Source organism: Stegostoma tigrinum, chromosome 10 (genome assembly GCF_030684315.1).
Source record: "Stegostoma tigrinum isolate sSteTig4 chromosome 10, sSteTig4.hap1, whole genome shotgun sequence".
Classification (NCBI taxonomy): domain Eukaryota; kingdom Metazoa; phylum Chordata; class Chondrichthyes; order Orectolobiformes; family Stegostomatidae; genus Stegostoma; species Stegostoma tigrinum.
The window spans coordinates 84,271,515-84,283,587 of record NC_081363.1 but is presented as its reverse complement, the minus strand read 5'-3'; the positions used below and the strand labels follow the sequence as shown (position 1 = coordinate 84,283,587).

General features: G+C 44.4%; 1 protein-coding gene across 2 annotated transcripts in view; it reads left to right on the top strand.

Moving 5' to 3' along the window:
* sptbn5 (spectrin, beta, non-erythrocytic 5) overlaps positions 1-12,073 on the top strand; it is a 365,898-nt gene that overhangs the window by 351,333 nt on the left and 2,492 nt on the right. For both annotated transcript variants that reach the window (XM_059649324.1, XM_059649323.1), the window contains exons 64-70: positions 2,944-3,015; positions 6,277-6,363; positions 7,347-7,438; positions 7,705-7,802; positions 9,903-9,966; positions 10,666-10,752; positions 11,842-11,963. In XM_059649324.1, coding sequence (XP_059505307.1) covers positions 2,944-3,015; positions 6,277-6,363; positions 7,347-7,438; positions 7,705-7,802; positions 9,903-9,966; positions 10,666-10,752; positions 11,842-11,963 — 622 coding nt within the window. The remainder of the gene's footprint in view (positions 1-2,943; positions 3,016-6,276; positions 6,364-7,346; positions 7,439-7,704; positions 7,803-9,902; positions 9,967-10,665; positions 10,753-11,841; positions 11,964-12,073) is intronic.

Below are 12,073 nucleotides of genomic sequence, written 5' to 3'. Positions count from 1 at the left end.
ACATCTTTGGACTGTGGGAGGAAACTGGAGCACCCAGAGGAAACCCACGCAGTCACGGGGAGAATGTGCAAACTCCACACAGACAGTCGCCAAGTGTGGAATCGAACCCGGGTCCCTGGTGCTGTGAGGTAGCAGTGCTAACCACTGAGCCACCATGCCGACCCCAGAAAACACACGTGTTCACAAACTCGTGAGGCATGTAGGCACCTTGCAGGGTAGACTTCACCCTCCCAGGTCCAGTGGGTGTAACTTTCTTCAGTTACTCTGCTCCTTCATAATCAAGGTGATTCCTAATGCATACACGTGCAGTGTTAGGAGTGAAGCCTCTCCATGTTGATCAGCTCATGAGAAGTCCTAGCCACATGAAGTCCGGCTTGTCATTAAACGCTTAGCATGTCGGAGGTGAAGCGCAACCAGGCTAAAAGCCAAGACAGGTAGCCAGACATGCTGAGGCCAGCAGACCTGACTGGGGCAGCAACTCAGAGCCACCTTTTTCGTCCCATTGGGAGCCTCTGCTTAAAAAGCTGTCACTTTCCACACATTCTCCTCACAGTGATGGAAGATCAGGGAGCTGATGGTGAAGGGGTTGCTGACCTGTAGTGGCCCCTCTGATGGAGACGCCTGTTGTGTGTGATGGCCCTGTGCAGTGGTAACCTTACATTCTCGGTGTGCTGTCAGTGGTGTGTACCCTGGCAGGGCACTGCAGACTATTCGTCCCCTCGTGGCTTTTGAACCGCACGTGGGCAGTGACCTCCACAGCCTTCTGTGCTCAGTCAGGATGGCCAGTTGTTGGCATTCACAGAGAAATCAGCTTCAATTACCTCCTGGGAGAAGCTCATTGCTAAAACGTGGTCTCTGACATCTCCAGGGGGTAATGGGGGGGATTGGTGAGAGAAAACCGATAGATGGTCAAGGTTTGCAGAAAGTGAAGCACTAACTGGTTGCCTTTTCAATGTGGCACATGGATGTTGTCTCCCGGAAGATCCCAGTGGGCATAGAAATCCTTTGCATGCATCCCTGTAAAGGGGTTTGTCATTCCCACGTACACAGAAATGTAATGGGATGAGTAGGATACAACCATGTGGCCTGCCCTTGAAGATAAACCCCTTCAATGTTTACGTGTGGCTCCACTCAGTCTGAAAGCAACAAATCCACCCATCATTTTCCAGATGAGATGTTAAACTGACAATCGTAGAGAGTATATTGAATAATTTCTTTAAAGTGTCTGCAGAATTCATGATAATGTTTGAAAGGAACTTGTAAGAGTTTGCATTAAGTATAAAGAGATCAGTTGTAACTTTCTTGTATAATAAAGACTGGTCCATGTGGCCTGGAGACCATTGAGCTGCTAGTGGAAAATATAGGGAGGAAGTTCAGACCAGAAACTCTGTAGCTGGCAGGCACAAAGGATAGCTACAAGCAGGTGAGCTGGGGCAAGGCGGTCACTACACAGTTGCAGACACAATGAGAATACAGACAGAGATAGGAAAGAAGATCATAAGGACTTTGAATGATAAGAAGCAAATTATTCTGAGGATGAGATCCTTTCTTTTTTGTTTGGTGGATTGAGAGGTGAGTTCTTGAAGGCACTGGGCGAGACAGCAGTAAAGTCTAAAACCTGGAGAGTTGCGTAAATAGCTCGGAAGCATTAAAGAGGTGGATGTTTTCTCAGAAGTGGCCAAAACATCAACTTGGTTGAAAAGGAACTCTGCGAAGGTACACTCTCAGGACTGTCATGGCTCAAGGCAGAGGGTTCATAGAATTACTGATGGCAATCATACCTGTAAAAGCTCAAGGGTGCAAGTTACCCAGCTCCAAGAGAGAACAGCATATTGAATTCTGCAGTTGTATGCGTGGGGTGAATTGGTCTGGTTTTGTAAGCTGTATCTTTGCTGTATTGACTATTTAAAGTGGAATTTATTCTTTTAATTAGAAGCATCACTTTCTGTTATTGTGTGTTTCATTTACATTGGTTCTGATTTATGTGAAAGTAAGCCTTGCAAGAGGTGGATGCTGGTACAATTACAACATGTAAGAGACGAGTCCATGAATAGGAAGAGTTTTGAGGGACATGGGCCAAATGCTAGCAATTGAGACTAGGTTAATTTAGGATATCTGTTCAGCTTGGATGAGTTGAACTGAAGTGTCTGTTTCAATGCTGTACATCTCTGACTCTCAATGAAGTTTTGTTTGTAATTTGAGGTTGTTGGGTCCATTTGGTAAGTTGGTTTACAGATTCCTCTCTGTTACTGTCAGACAAGACTCTCATTGACCCCTGTTGCTGTCAAAGAGCAGATAAAGGCTTCCAGAAAGCATTCCTGCATCGTTCGACACCACCAAATGGTAGACGCTAGCTTCAAGTAAATAGATTGTGCATCCGCCTACAAAACACTTAATGCATTGTAATAGTGGTCTGTGAAGCAGACCAGAGACTGTGCTGCCATTTTTCCCCTGCTTGCACTGTTGCTACTAGTTCCAATCCTGTTATGTGCAGTGTCTGGGATTAGCCTGTATATGGTATAATTGTAATACAGGGACCACTAATGGGGGGGCTCTCCCTTGGATAAATGATTCAGAGTCAGAATTTTCAAAACGCATCCCATGACTGAAGTGTAGCAATCAAGGGCGACACTCTAGTGGGTACAGAGGGAGTGCTGCAATCTCAGAGGGACCATATTTCACATGATATGTTAAACTAAGGGACCCACTGGCCCTCTGAGCTGGATGAAAAAGACACTTATTTGAAAAAGAATGGCAGGAGTTGACACGATTATCAGGACCAATATTACTTCCTTGACCAACATCGGTCAAACCAATGATCATCATGTCACTTCGTAGAGCATTTCCAACACCCGTTTCCAAAATACTTAATATGCACATAAACCATTTTTGGGCATCAGTCATGAAAGATGCTATATAACCGGAGATTTTTTCCTTTCTCAGGTTTCTGTAGCATACCAGACGATGGGAGGTACACTCGAACGAATGCACAAATCGCAGCCCGGAGGGATTAAGGTAGGAACTGGCAGGAGGGAGGATAAAGAGGGAGTACTGTTTTCGAAAACTCAACGCAGCAGATAGGCACAGCCAGCTGCACGGTCATGCTGCCTCTTACAGAGATCTGAAAGTAGCATGACATTTTCTGCATCATTTTGACAGTCCTCCTGGGCCTGAGGGTAACCGCTGAGTTTGACACTTGGCAGTTTTGAGAAGAGGTCCTGCTCCTGACAGGAGCTTGCTGGCAGAAATCGGAACAAGGTGCAACAATCAATCTGAATGACAGTGAAGCTGAGAGGACAACGAGACGTTTAATTAATTTTGGGTAGCTGACAGTCCTGCATGATTGTCACAGCACCACAGTCATTCCCTGTTGGAACTGCAGCCCAACAGGATGTTGTGGGCTCTGGATGAGAGGGGAGAGTGGACCTCGCTGGCTGTGTCGGAAACAGAAGGTTGAGTTGATTGACCTGACACCACCTTGTATGAAGTGTAACAACAGGTCACAGGGTCAGGAACCAATGTCCCACAATGCATTCCTTTTCCCTGGTCAGCCATTGAGCAGCAGTCCCACCTGGGAGTCAGAAGATTGTGGGTTCAACTTCTCCCTCGAAGACTCCAGCAGATAGTCGGACAGTCCAGTGCAGGACAGAGGGAATGATGGGCTTGTGAACGAGATATTAAGCCAAGGCACCGATTGCAAACATGTTCCACAACTTTTCTTTCTAGCCATTTTTTTTTGACGATAAGTGTGCAGGCCCTTTCCTTTTCTCTCAGGACTGACCCAAAGGGGCCGCCCTTGGGCTTGGAGGGTAAATTGCCAAGAGCTCTCCCATTTGCCTGTAAAGAATCCAGTGGCACTATTCAAAGAATTGGAGAGAAGAACAGAAGTTGCTGGAAAAGCTCAGCAGGTCCTGGCAGCATCTGTGAAGAAAAACATTCAATGTTAACATTTTGGGTCTGGTCACCTGAAGGGTCCCAGCTAATATCTATCCCTCGACCAACCTTGAAAAACATGATTACGTGTCATTATCTGATAATTAATGGCTATTCATCCCAGAGTCTTAAAAGCAGCAGCCTGTGAAACCTGGGAGTCTCTGACACAGTTCTGATGATAGGGTCTCTGGACTGAAACGTTAACTCTGTTTCTGTCTCTCCAGCTGCCTGCCGAGTTTCTCCAGCAATTTCTGTTATTGTTTGAAATAATCGATGTATCGGTTCCAATTTTCCAAAACTTATTGGATTTGGGAAGGTTCCTTAAGGTTAGAGAATAGCTAATGTGACTCATTTTATTAAATAAAAGGGGGAGGCAGTGGGAAAGTGGGAGTCAGCAGGCCCGTTAGATTAATGCCTTTCACTGGAAAATTGTTAGAAGCTATTACTAAAGATGTTATATAAACAGATCACTTAGATAAGTTCGCGGTAATCAAGCAGAGACAGTATGGTTTTGTCAAAGGGAAGTCAAATTTAACTAATTTGTTTGCATTCTTTGAAACAGTTCAGTTCTGCTCTCCCTGCTATAGGAAGGATGTTGTGAAACTTGAAAGGGTCCAGAAAAGGTTTACAGGGATGCTGCCGGGGTTGGACGGTTTGAGGTACAGGAGAGGCTGAACAGGCTGGGGATATTTTCCCTGGAGCGTCAGAGGCTGAGGGGAGACCTTATAGAGGTTTGTAAGTCATGGGGATAATAGATAAGGTGGGACAGTCCAAAACTAGAAGGCATAGGTTTAAGGTGAGTGGGGAAAGATTTAAAGGGGATCTAAAGAGTACTTTTTTTCATGCAGTGGGTCGTGCATGTATGGAATGGGCTGCCAGAGGAAGTGGTAAAGGTGGGTACAATTACAACATTTAACAGGCATCCAGATGGGTATATGAATAGGAGGAGCTTATGAGATACGGGCCAAATGCTGGCAAATGGGACTTGTTTAGTTTAGGCTAATTGGTCAGCATGGACAAGTTGGACCGTAGGGTCTTTTTTCCATGCTCTATGACTCTAAATAACTTGTGCTGTAGATAAAGAGAAACCAGTGGATGTAGTGTGCTTCGATTTCCAGATGATGTTTGGTAGGCGCCACATTCAAAGGTTACTGCAGAAAATAACATTTTGTGGATAGAAGATTCCCACTAACTGCAACAGAGTAGAAATAATTTTTAAGGTTGGCATGATGTCACAAGTGGTGTGCCACAGGGTCGATGCTGGGGCCTCTACTCTTTACAATTTCTGTAAGAGATTTGGATAAAGGAGTGGGAGGTATAGCAGCTAAATTTACTGATGACACAAAGGTAGAGCGAAACTGAATTGTGGAAAAGATGTAGGAACCTACAAAGATATACGGACAGGTTGTGAGTGGGTAAAGACCTGGCAAATAGAGTACAGTATGGGAAAGTAGGTTATTGGCAGAAAGAATCAAAAAGCTTGTTATCTAAAAGGTGAAAGGTTACAGAGCACAGAGATACAGAGATCTCAGCATCCTGGTTAATGAATCACAGGTACAACACATAATCAGGAAAACTCAAAATGTTATTTTTTTTGTGAGGGGAATTGAATTAAGGGTATGGAGATTACGCTTCATTTATATAGGGCATTGGTGAGACCACTTCTGGGGTACTGTGTACAGTACTAGTCACTGTATTTACAGAAGGAGGCTTATATGTTGGACTAATATCGGACTAATATCTGGAATTAGCAAATTGTATTGTGAGGATAGGCTGGCGGGCTGGCTCTGTATCCTCTGGAGTTTGGAAAAAGTCTGAAGTGACTGAATTGAAACAAAGAAGCTCCTGAGGGGACTGACCAGGTGGATGCAGAAAAGATGTTTCCTCTTGTGGGAGAATCTAGAAATAGGGGCCATTGTTTAAAACTAAAGGGCACCCATTTAAAACAGAAATGAGGAAAATTTTTTTTTTCTGAGTTGAGTGCCTTTGGAATACCGTTCCTCAAAGGCAGAGGGGATGCAGAATCTTTAAATATTTTGAAGACAGAGGTAGGTAGATTCTTGATGACAAAGGGGATGAAAGGTGGAGATGTAGGAATGCAGATTTGAGGCTAAAATCAGATCTTGCCATGATCTTATTGAATGAGGAAGTGGGCTGCATGGGTCTGCTGTTCTTCCTTGTTTGTTTGTTGGTATCAGATTGCTGACTGCGACATCTTGCTTGGCATTTTGGTCCATAACACTTCAAAACGGCCTGTCCCTGAAGCTCATTTTAAAATGTAAGAAAATACAACGTAAGCTCAAATTTCATCTTTTTCACTCCAAACATTAATTTAATCTTTAGGTCGACTCTGAAAACTGGGCCACCTATTTTGTAACTCTGAAGGAGCAAGCCCTCTGTTTCTTCGAGAATGAGAGCGATAGCTTGACGGTGAGTTGTCACCTTGTGGAACCCTCATCAGAGAATCGAGGAATTTCTAAGCCAGGAGATTTTGACAAATCAAAACTAATTGTACTCCCAGAGTTAATCGAACCTCAGAAGAGAATTAAATGCCCTATTCAGCAGATAACACTGCAGACAGATGGGATGAGAGTGAGGTTTGTCAAACTGAGAAATGGGGATGCTGAAGAACAGAATTCATTGTCCTACAATAACTTTCTGATCAAGTACAGGACAGGGATGATGCAGAGTAAATCTCTCTCTACTCTTTTTAAACTGAAAGTAAAGCCTCCTCTATACTGTCTCCATTAAACAATCCCAGGACAGGGTTAAATACAGAGTAAATCTCTTTCTACACCATTGCATCAAAACCTCCCAAGACAGGAACAGTACAGAGAAAACAAAGTGTAAATCTCCCTCTGCACTGTCCCCTACAAAACACGTCCAGGACAGGGACAGCATGGGGTTTCACGCACAGTAAAGCTTCATCTATATGGTCCTGATCAAACACTTGCAAGCAAATGAATAAAGCTTCCTCTGCATATGAACTTGGTTCTAAATCAAAGATGAAATCCTCTGCCAGTGCATGAATTTAATTGAGATTTATTTGTTGAAGCAATCAGATTTTCTCAGTTTGATGTGCGCTGAAACCATAGCACAGGTAAAAGTATGCCTATGTGTGAAACTATCCCCAAAATCGGCGTGTGTGTGTGGGAGTCTGTACCCCAATGAGTGTCAGTGTGTGTGATATTTCCATGGCTGCACACAGCTCTGGGAAATGTCTGATAGTTTTAAGAGGCACTATATAATTGCAACAGTTCAATTATTTACTAAATTTGAGCAGTGTTCTGCCCCTTTAAGAAACTGGGATGTCCAGTTTCCTTTAAACTCCACAGTTCTAGCGTCTAGGTCTTGCCATGTTCTCTTCAAGCGGACTCTGCCTAAGGTTTGTGTGTTCCCCCCTCTGTCTGTAGGATTCTCCTTGCTGTCCAAAGCTTGTGATCAGTGATGTTCATTGTGAGGAAGCTGCAGACTCCATGGACAAGACACACACGTTCCATTTACAGTACGTAACATCAGGGAAGCCAAAATGTTACATCGTGTGTGTGTGTGAGAGAGAGAGAGTGTCTGTGTGTGTGTGTGTGTGTGTGAGAGAGAGAGAGAGAGAGTCCGTATGTGTGTCACAGAGAATGTGTGAGCAAGGGTGCATGTTTCAGGGTGTATGTGAGAGAGAGAGCACACAGTGGGTTGTGTACCTGCAGTATGCCTATACCTCGGTGTTTATTGTGGGACGCAGTCGTGACCCTGAATGCAGTGTCTTTCTTCATTTAGGCTCAGTGACGGAAACGAGTATGTTTTCTCTGCTCCATTGGGCAGCCTGAGGGACGAGTGGATTCAGAAGATCAGAAACAATGCCGGTAACTGTGGAGGTGCGAGTCTGCTGTCAACTAATGTCTTTCACTTTTCTCCAATAACGTGCTTCTTAAAACCTAGCTCTTTGACCAAAGTCACTGCCCTGGGATCGTGGGACGTGGTATCTGCTTCTGCCTTGGGATACGTTACTGCATTAAAGGAGTTGCATGGGCCTCACTTTTTTGGCAGAAGCAAACAACTCCTTGTGACTATTTACCTGCTGTAATACAGTGAAACTAACCTGACAGAATCTACAAGAGTGCGAAGGCCTGTGACCACTGTCATGGGTGCAGAGGAGATTCTTATAGCAGGAAATGCCTAACCAGACAGGACAGAGCCAACCTCCTCTTCATACCTTGGGCCTCCTGAAAATTACTGTCTGGTCTTCACCTCAGGTGCCTCTGAGATCACTAGGTCAAGACCACACGACTCTAGACTTCTTCATGGACTGGCCTGTGATAGAGAAGGGACAAGGATAATTTCCCTTTTTATGACAGGTGTCAGTGATGAGGCTAGAATTTTTTTGCCCACCTCTCATTCCCCTTGTCGGTGAGCCATCACCTTGACCCAAAATTCACCCACATCATTGACTGTCAGGGGATGATGGTCAGATGCTCTATTCTTCTAGATGGTCATTGCCTAGCTCTTATGCAATATTAAATGTTACTTGCCAATGACCTGCCCATTGCAGGTATGGACTGCCTCAGTATCTGAGGAGTTGCAAATGGGGCTATCATCGGGAGCATCCCCACTTCTGACCTCAATCTGGAGGGAAGGTCATTGATGAAGCAGCTGAAATGGGTTGGGCCAAAGACAGTCCCCTGAGGAATTCCTATAGTGATGTCCTGCAGCTACAATAACTGACCTCCAACAACCACAACTGTCTTCCTATGTGCCAGGTATGTCTCCAGCCAGTGGAGATCTTGCCCCAGTTCCCACTAGCTCCTCGAAGCTAAATGTGTCCTTGTTGTGATCCTCAGACGCAGCCCTTAGTTACAAGTGGTGAGCCTGGTTCCAACTCACATCTGGAGTTCAGCTTTTACATCCATCTTGGACCAATTCTGTTTTAGGCCCCAGCAGGCCTCAACAGAATGCCAGGGAGCAGGTTAATGCTAAGTGTGACTTGATAGCGCTGCTAACACTCTATTCTATCATTTTACTGGTGCTTATGGGACAGTAATTGGCCTGATCTGATCTGCCCCAATTCTTGCAGATGGACAGAGACAGGACAAGTCGCTGTCTCCTGTGTGTGAACAAGATGTGTGGCAGATAAATATAGTTTGGATAAACGTGAGGTTATTGACTGGTAGCAAAAATGGGCAGGCAGATTATTATTTGAATGTCATTAGATTGGGGAAAGGGGGAGGTGCGACAAGACCTGGGTGTTCTTGTACATCAGTAGCTTAAGTTAAGCATACAGGTGCAGCAGAAGGCAAAGGGTGTGTTGGCCTTCATGGTGAGAGGATTGAATACTGGAGCAGAGCTGTTCAGTTGTAATTATACAGGACCTTATGAGGCCACACCTGGGGTATTGTGTGCAGTTTTATCTGAGGAAGGACGTTCCAACTAAGGAAAGAGTGCAACAGAGGTTTACCAGACTGAACCTGTCATTCTAGCAATCAATGCGTGTTGAGAGACTGGTTCAGTTCCAATTATATTTGCTGGAGTTTAGAAAAATGAGCTGGGATGGGGAGGTTGGATCTCATAGAAACCTATAAAATCAGGACGAGACAAGTTAGTTGCAGGAAGGTTATTCCCAATGACCAAAGAGTTCAGAAGCTGTTTAAGAATACAGGGTAGGTCATTTGAGACTGAGCTGAGGAGCAATGTCTTCACCCAGCGAGCAATTTGCTAGCACAGAAAGTGGTTGAGGCTGAAACATTGAATGTTTTTAAGGAAGAAATTACATCTGGTTCTTAGGGCTAAAGGGATCAAAGGTTTGGGGAGACAGCAGAAACGGGGGACTGAGCAGGATGATCAACTATGATCAGATTGAACAGCAGCAAGGTTTAAAGGGCTGAATGGCCTACTCCTCCTAATTTCTGTTTTGTGTGATTTAATGTTACAAATCTCAGGTTGCTGCAGGTGAATATTGACTCTTCTGTGCTGTTTTCCAGGTTCTGATGAAATGAACTTGTCATCTGTCAATACATCTCCTTTGCAGTCTCCACAACACTCCAGGTAAATAGATAACCCTTTTCACAGAATCCTGTAGAAACAGGCCCTTCGGCCCAAAAAGTCCACAACTGACCCTCCAAACAGCATCATTCACAGACCCACCGCCCACCTTGTATTTCCCATGGCTAACACACACACGTATGTACATAATGTATGTGCAGGTAAATGTGAGCATGTTAACTATCATGCAGAAAAATCATGCTGTTTACATCTTCCCAGAATCATTGAGGTCAACTGTTAGCCTCCTGACTGGAGACCCCACCACATTCAGGTGGTACAGTCTCATGATCTTTAAATACTCTGGAGTTTCTGCTTATTGTTCAGGCTCAAAGGTAGAGAAAGTCAAGTTCAAAACCACACAGGAGAGTAACATCTGATAATTCATCAATGTGGTGAAATCTGTGTGCTTCTTCCCCCTCGTTTCCCCCTTCTCTCTGCTTCTTTCCCCTGGTTTCCTTTCTCTCTCACTACCTGCTCCCTCTAGATCGACCTTGGTTTTCTGTTCTCTGAGCTGTTGTCCTTGAGCACAGTTTGTTCCTTTTTATCCTCTTAGTCTTTCCTCTCTACTCCTATATTCTGAACCCCACATTAACCCTCCAAGCCCAACTGCTGATGACAAGAGGAAACACTGCACCAAATGATCATCCTTTGACTGGCTGGGTCACCTGGGATCTCACATTAACACTGTTCCTTTCTCTGAAGGGACCCATTCACAACCAAATCCCAGCTCACGGCCGGAAGCCCTACAAAGAAGGAGAAACCTGGAAGCAACAAGGATTTACTTCCCAGGTATGATGAACCCTTGAGGGAAAGGGAGTAAAGAACAGAACTCAGTGCTTCAAACTGAGGACTGGGAGAATGCAACAAAAACAGAAATTGCTGGTGAAACTCAGCAGGTCTGCTAGCATTTGTGGAGAGAAAGCAGAGTTAATGCTTAGAGTCTGTCAGAGCTGGAAGAATGCTCTGCATTATAGTGGGTATCCTGTTAAGGAGAACAGGAGACACTCACATTTTGGAATGTGCAACTGATCGCTTGTTTGGACATTGCTGTTTATGGTCACTGAGTTTCACTCACTGTCATTTCATGTAAGATTCTTCACAGTATTGTTCCTGGGAATGGTTCTACAATATTTATAACAGAACTCAGTCGTTTTAATGAGTGATAACATTTTTCTACATATCGGTCATGAGCTTGCGTCAGCAGACACTTCCTGTCTGTAAATTCTAAACCCCTGTTGCCACATTATTTCTGAAAATTTGTGCCAACTATTCCTGTTATAAATCTCAATGTCCAGATTCAAGAGGCCTGTTGCCAACCACTCCCATCCCTGCCTCTGATCATCAGTGGGTGCTCAGCACATCCCTTCTACGCGAATTGGTTTCTGAGCAATTGTCATCCATTACATTTCATCATGAAGTAAAGTCTTATTTTGGACAAGAGATATTTCAAATAAAAGCAAAACAAATGAAATCTTCCACAGTCACTTCTGTCCTGAGCATCATTGTTTAATATATTCGTTTAAGATTTTCAGTGCAGAACTAAGGCCCAGACCAGAACAAATTCTTCCACTGGTGTCTTGGGAGTGTTTGATGGGGACAGTGTACAGGAAGCTTTACTCTGCAAACTCCATATTGTCCCTGTCCTGGGAGTGTTTGACTGGGACAGTGTCACAGGGATTTTACTTTCTATTTATTTCTCATTTTCAACAAGAAAAGGTTTATTTACAGTTTAACAGAGTGTTTGATGCGGGCCCGTGTACAAGGAGCTTTGCTTGGTATCTAATTGCCCCGCCGTGTCCCTATCCTTGGAGTGTTTGATGGGGATAACGTAGGTTGTGAAATGAACCCAGAAGGTAACATCATCTCCGTGTTTTTTAGGAGGACACCATCTTTCAGAGTGAAGCAAAACAACTCATCGAATCTGTCTGCACAGAGATCAGAGGGGCAACGGAAAAATTGGAGAAACAGTGACTCCTTGCTGGGAACTAACAGGACAAGAGGTACCCCAGCATCTACAATACACAGTTGGAACGGGTTGATGTGGCAGTGCAGTCAGAGATGGATTGCACACTGCAGACAGTGCAGTGACAGCACCATGTTCTCTGCTCCT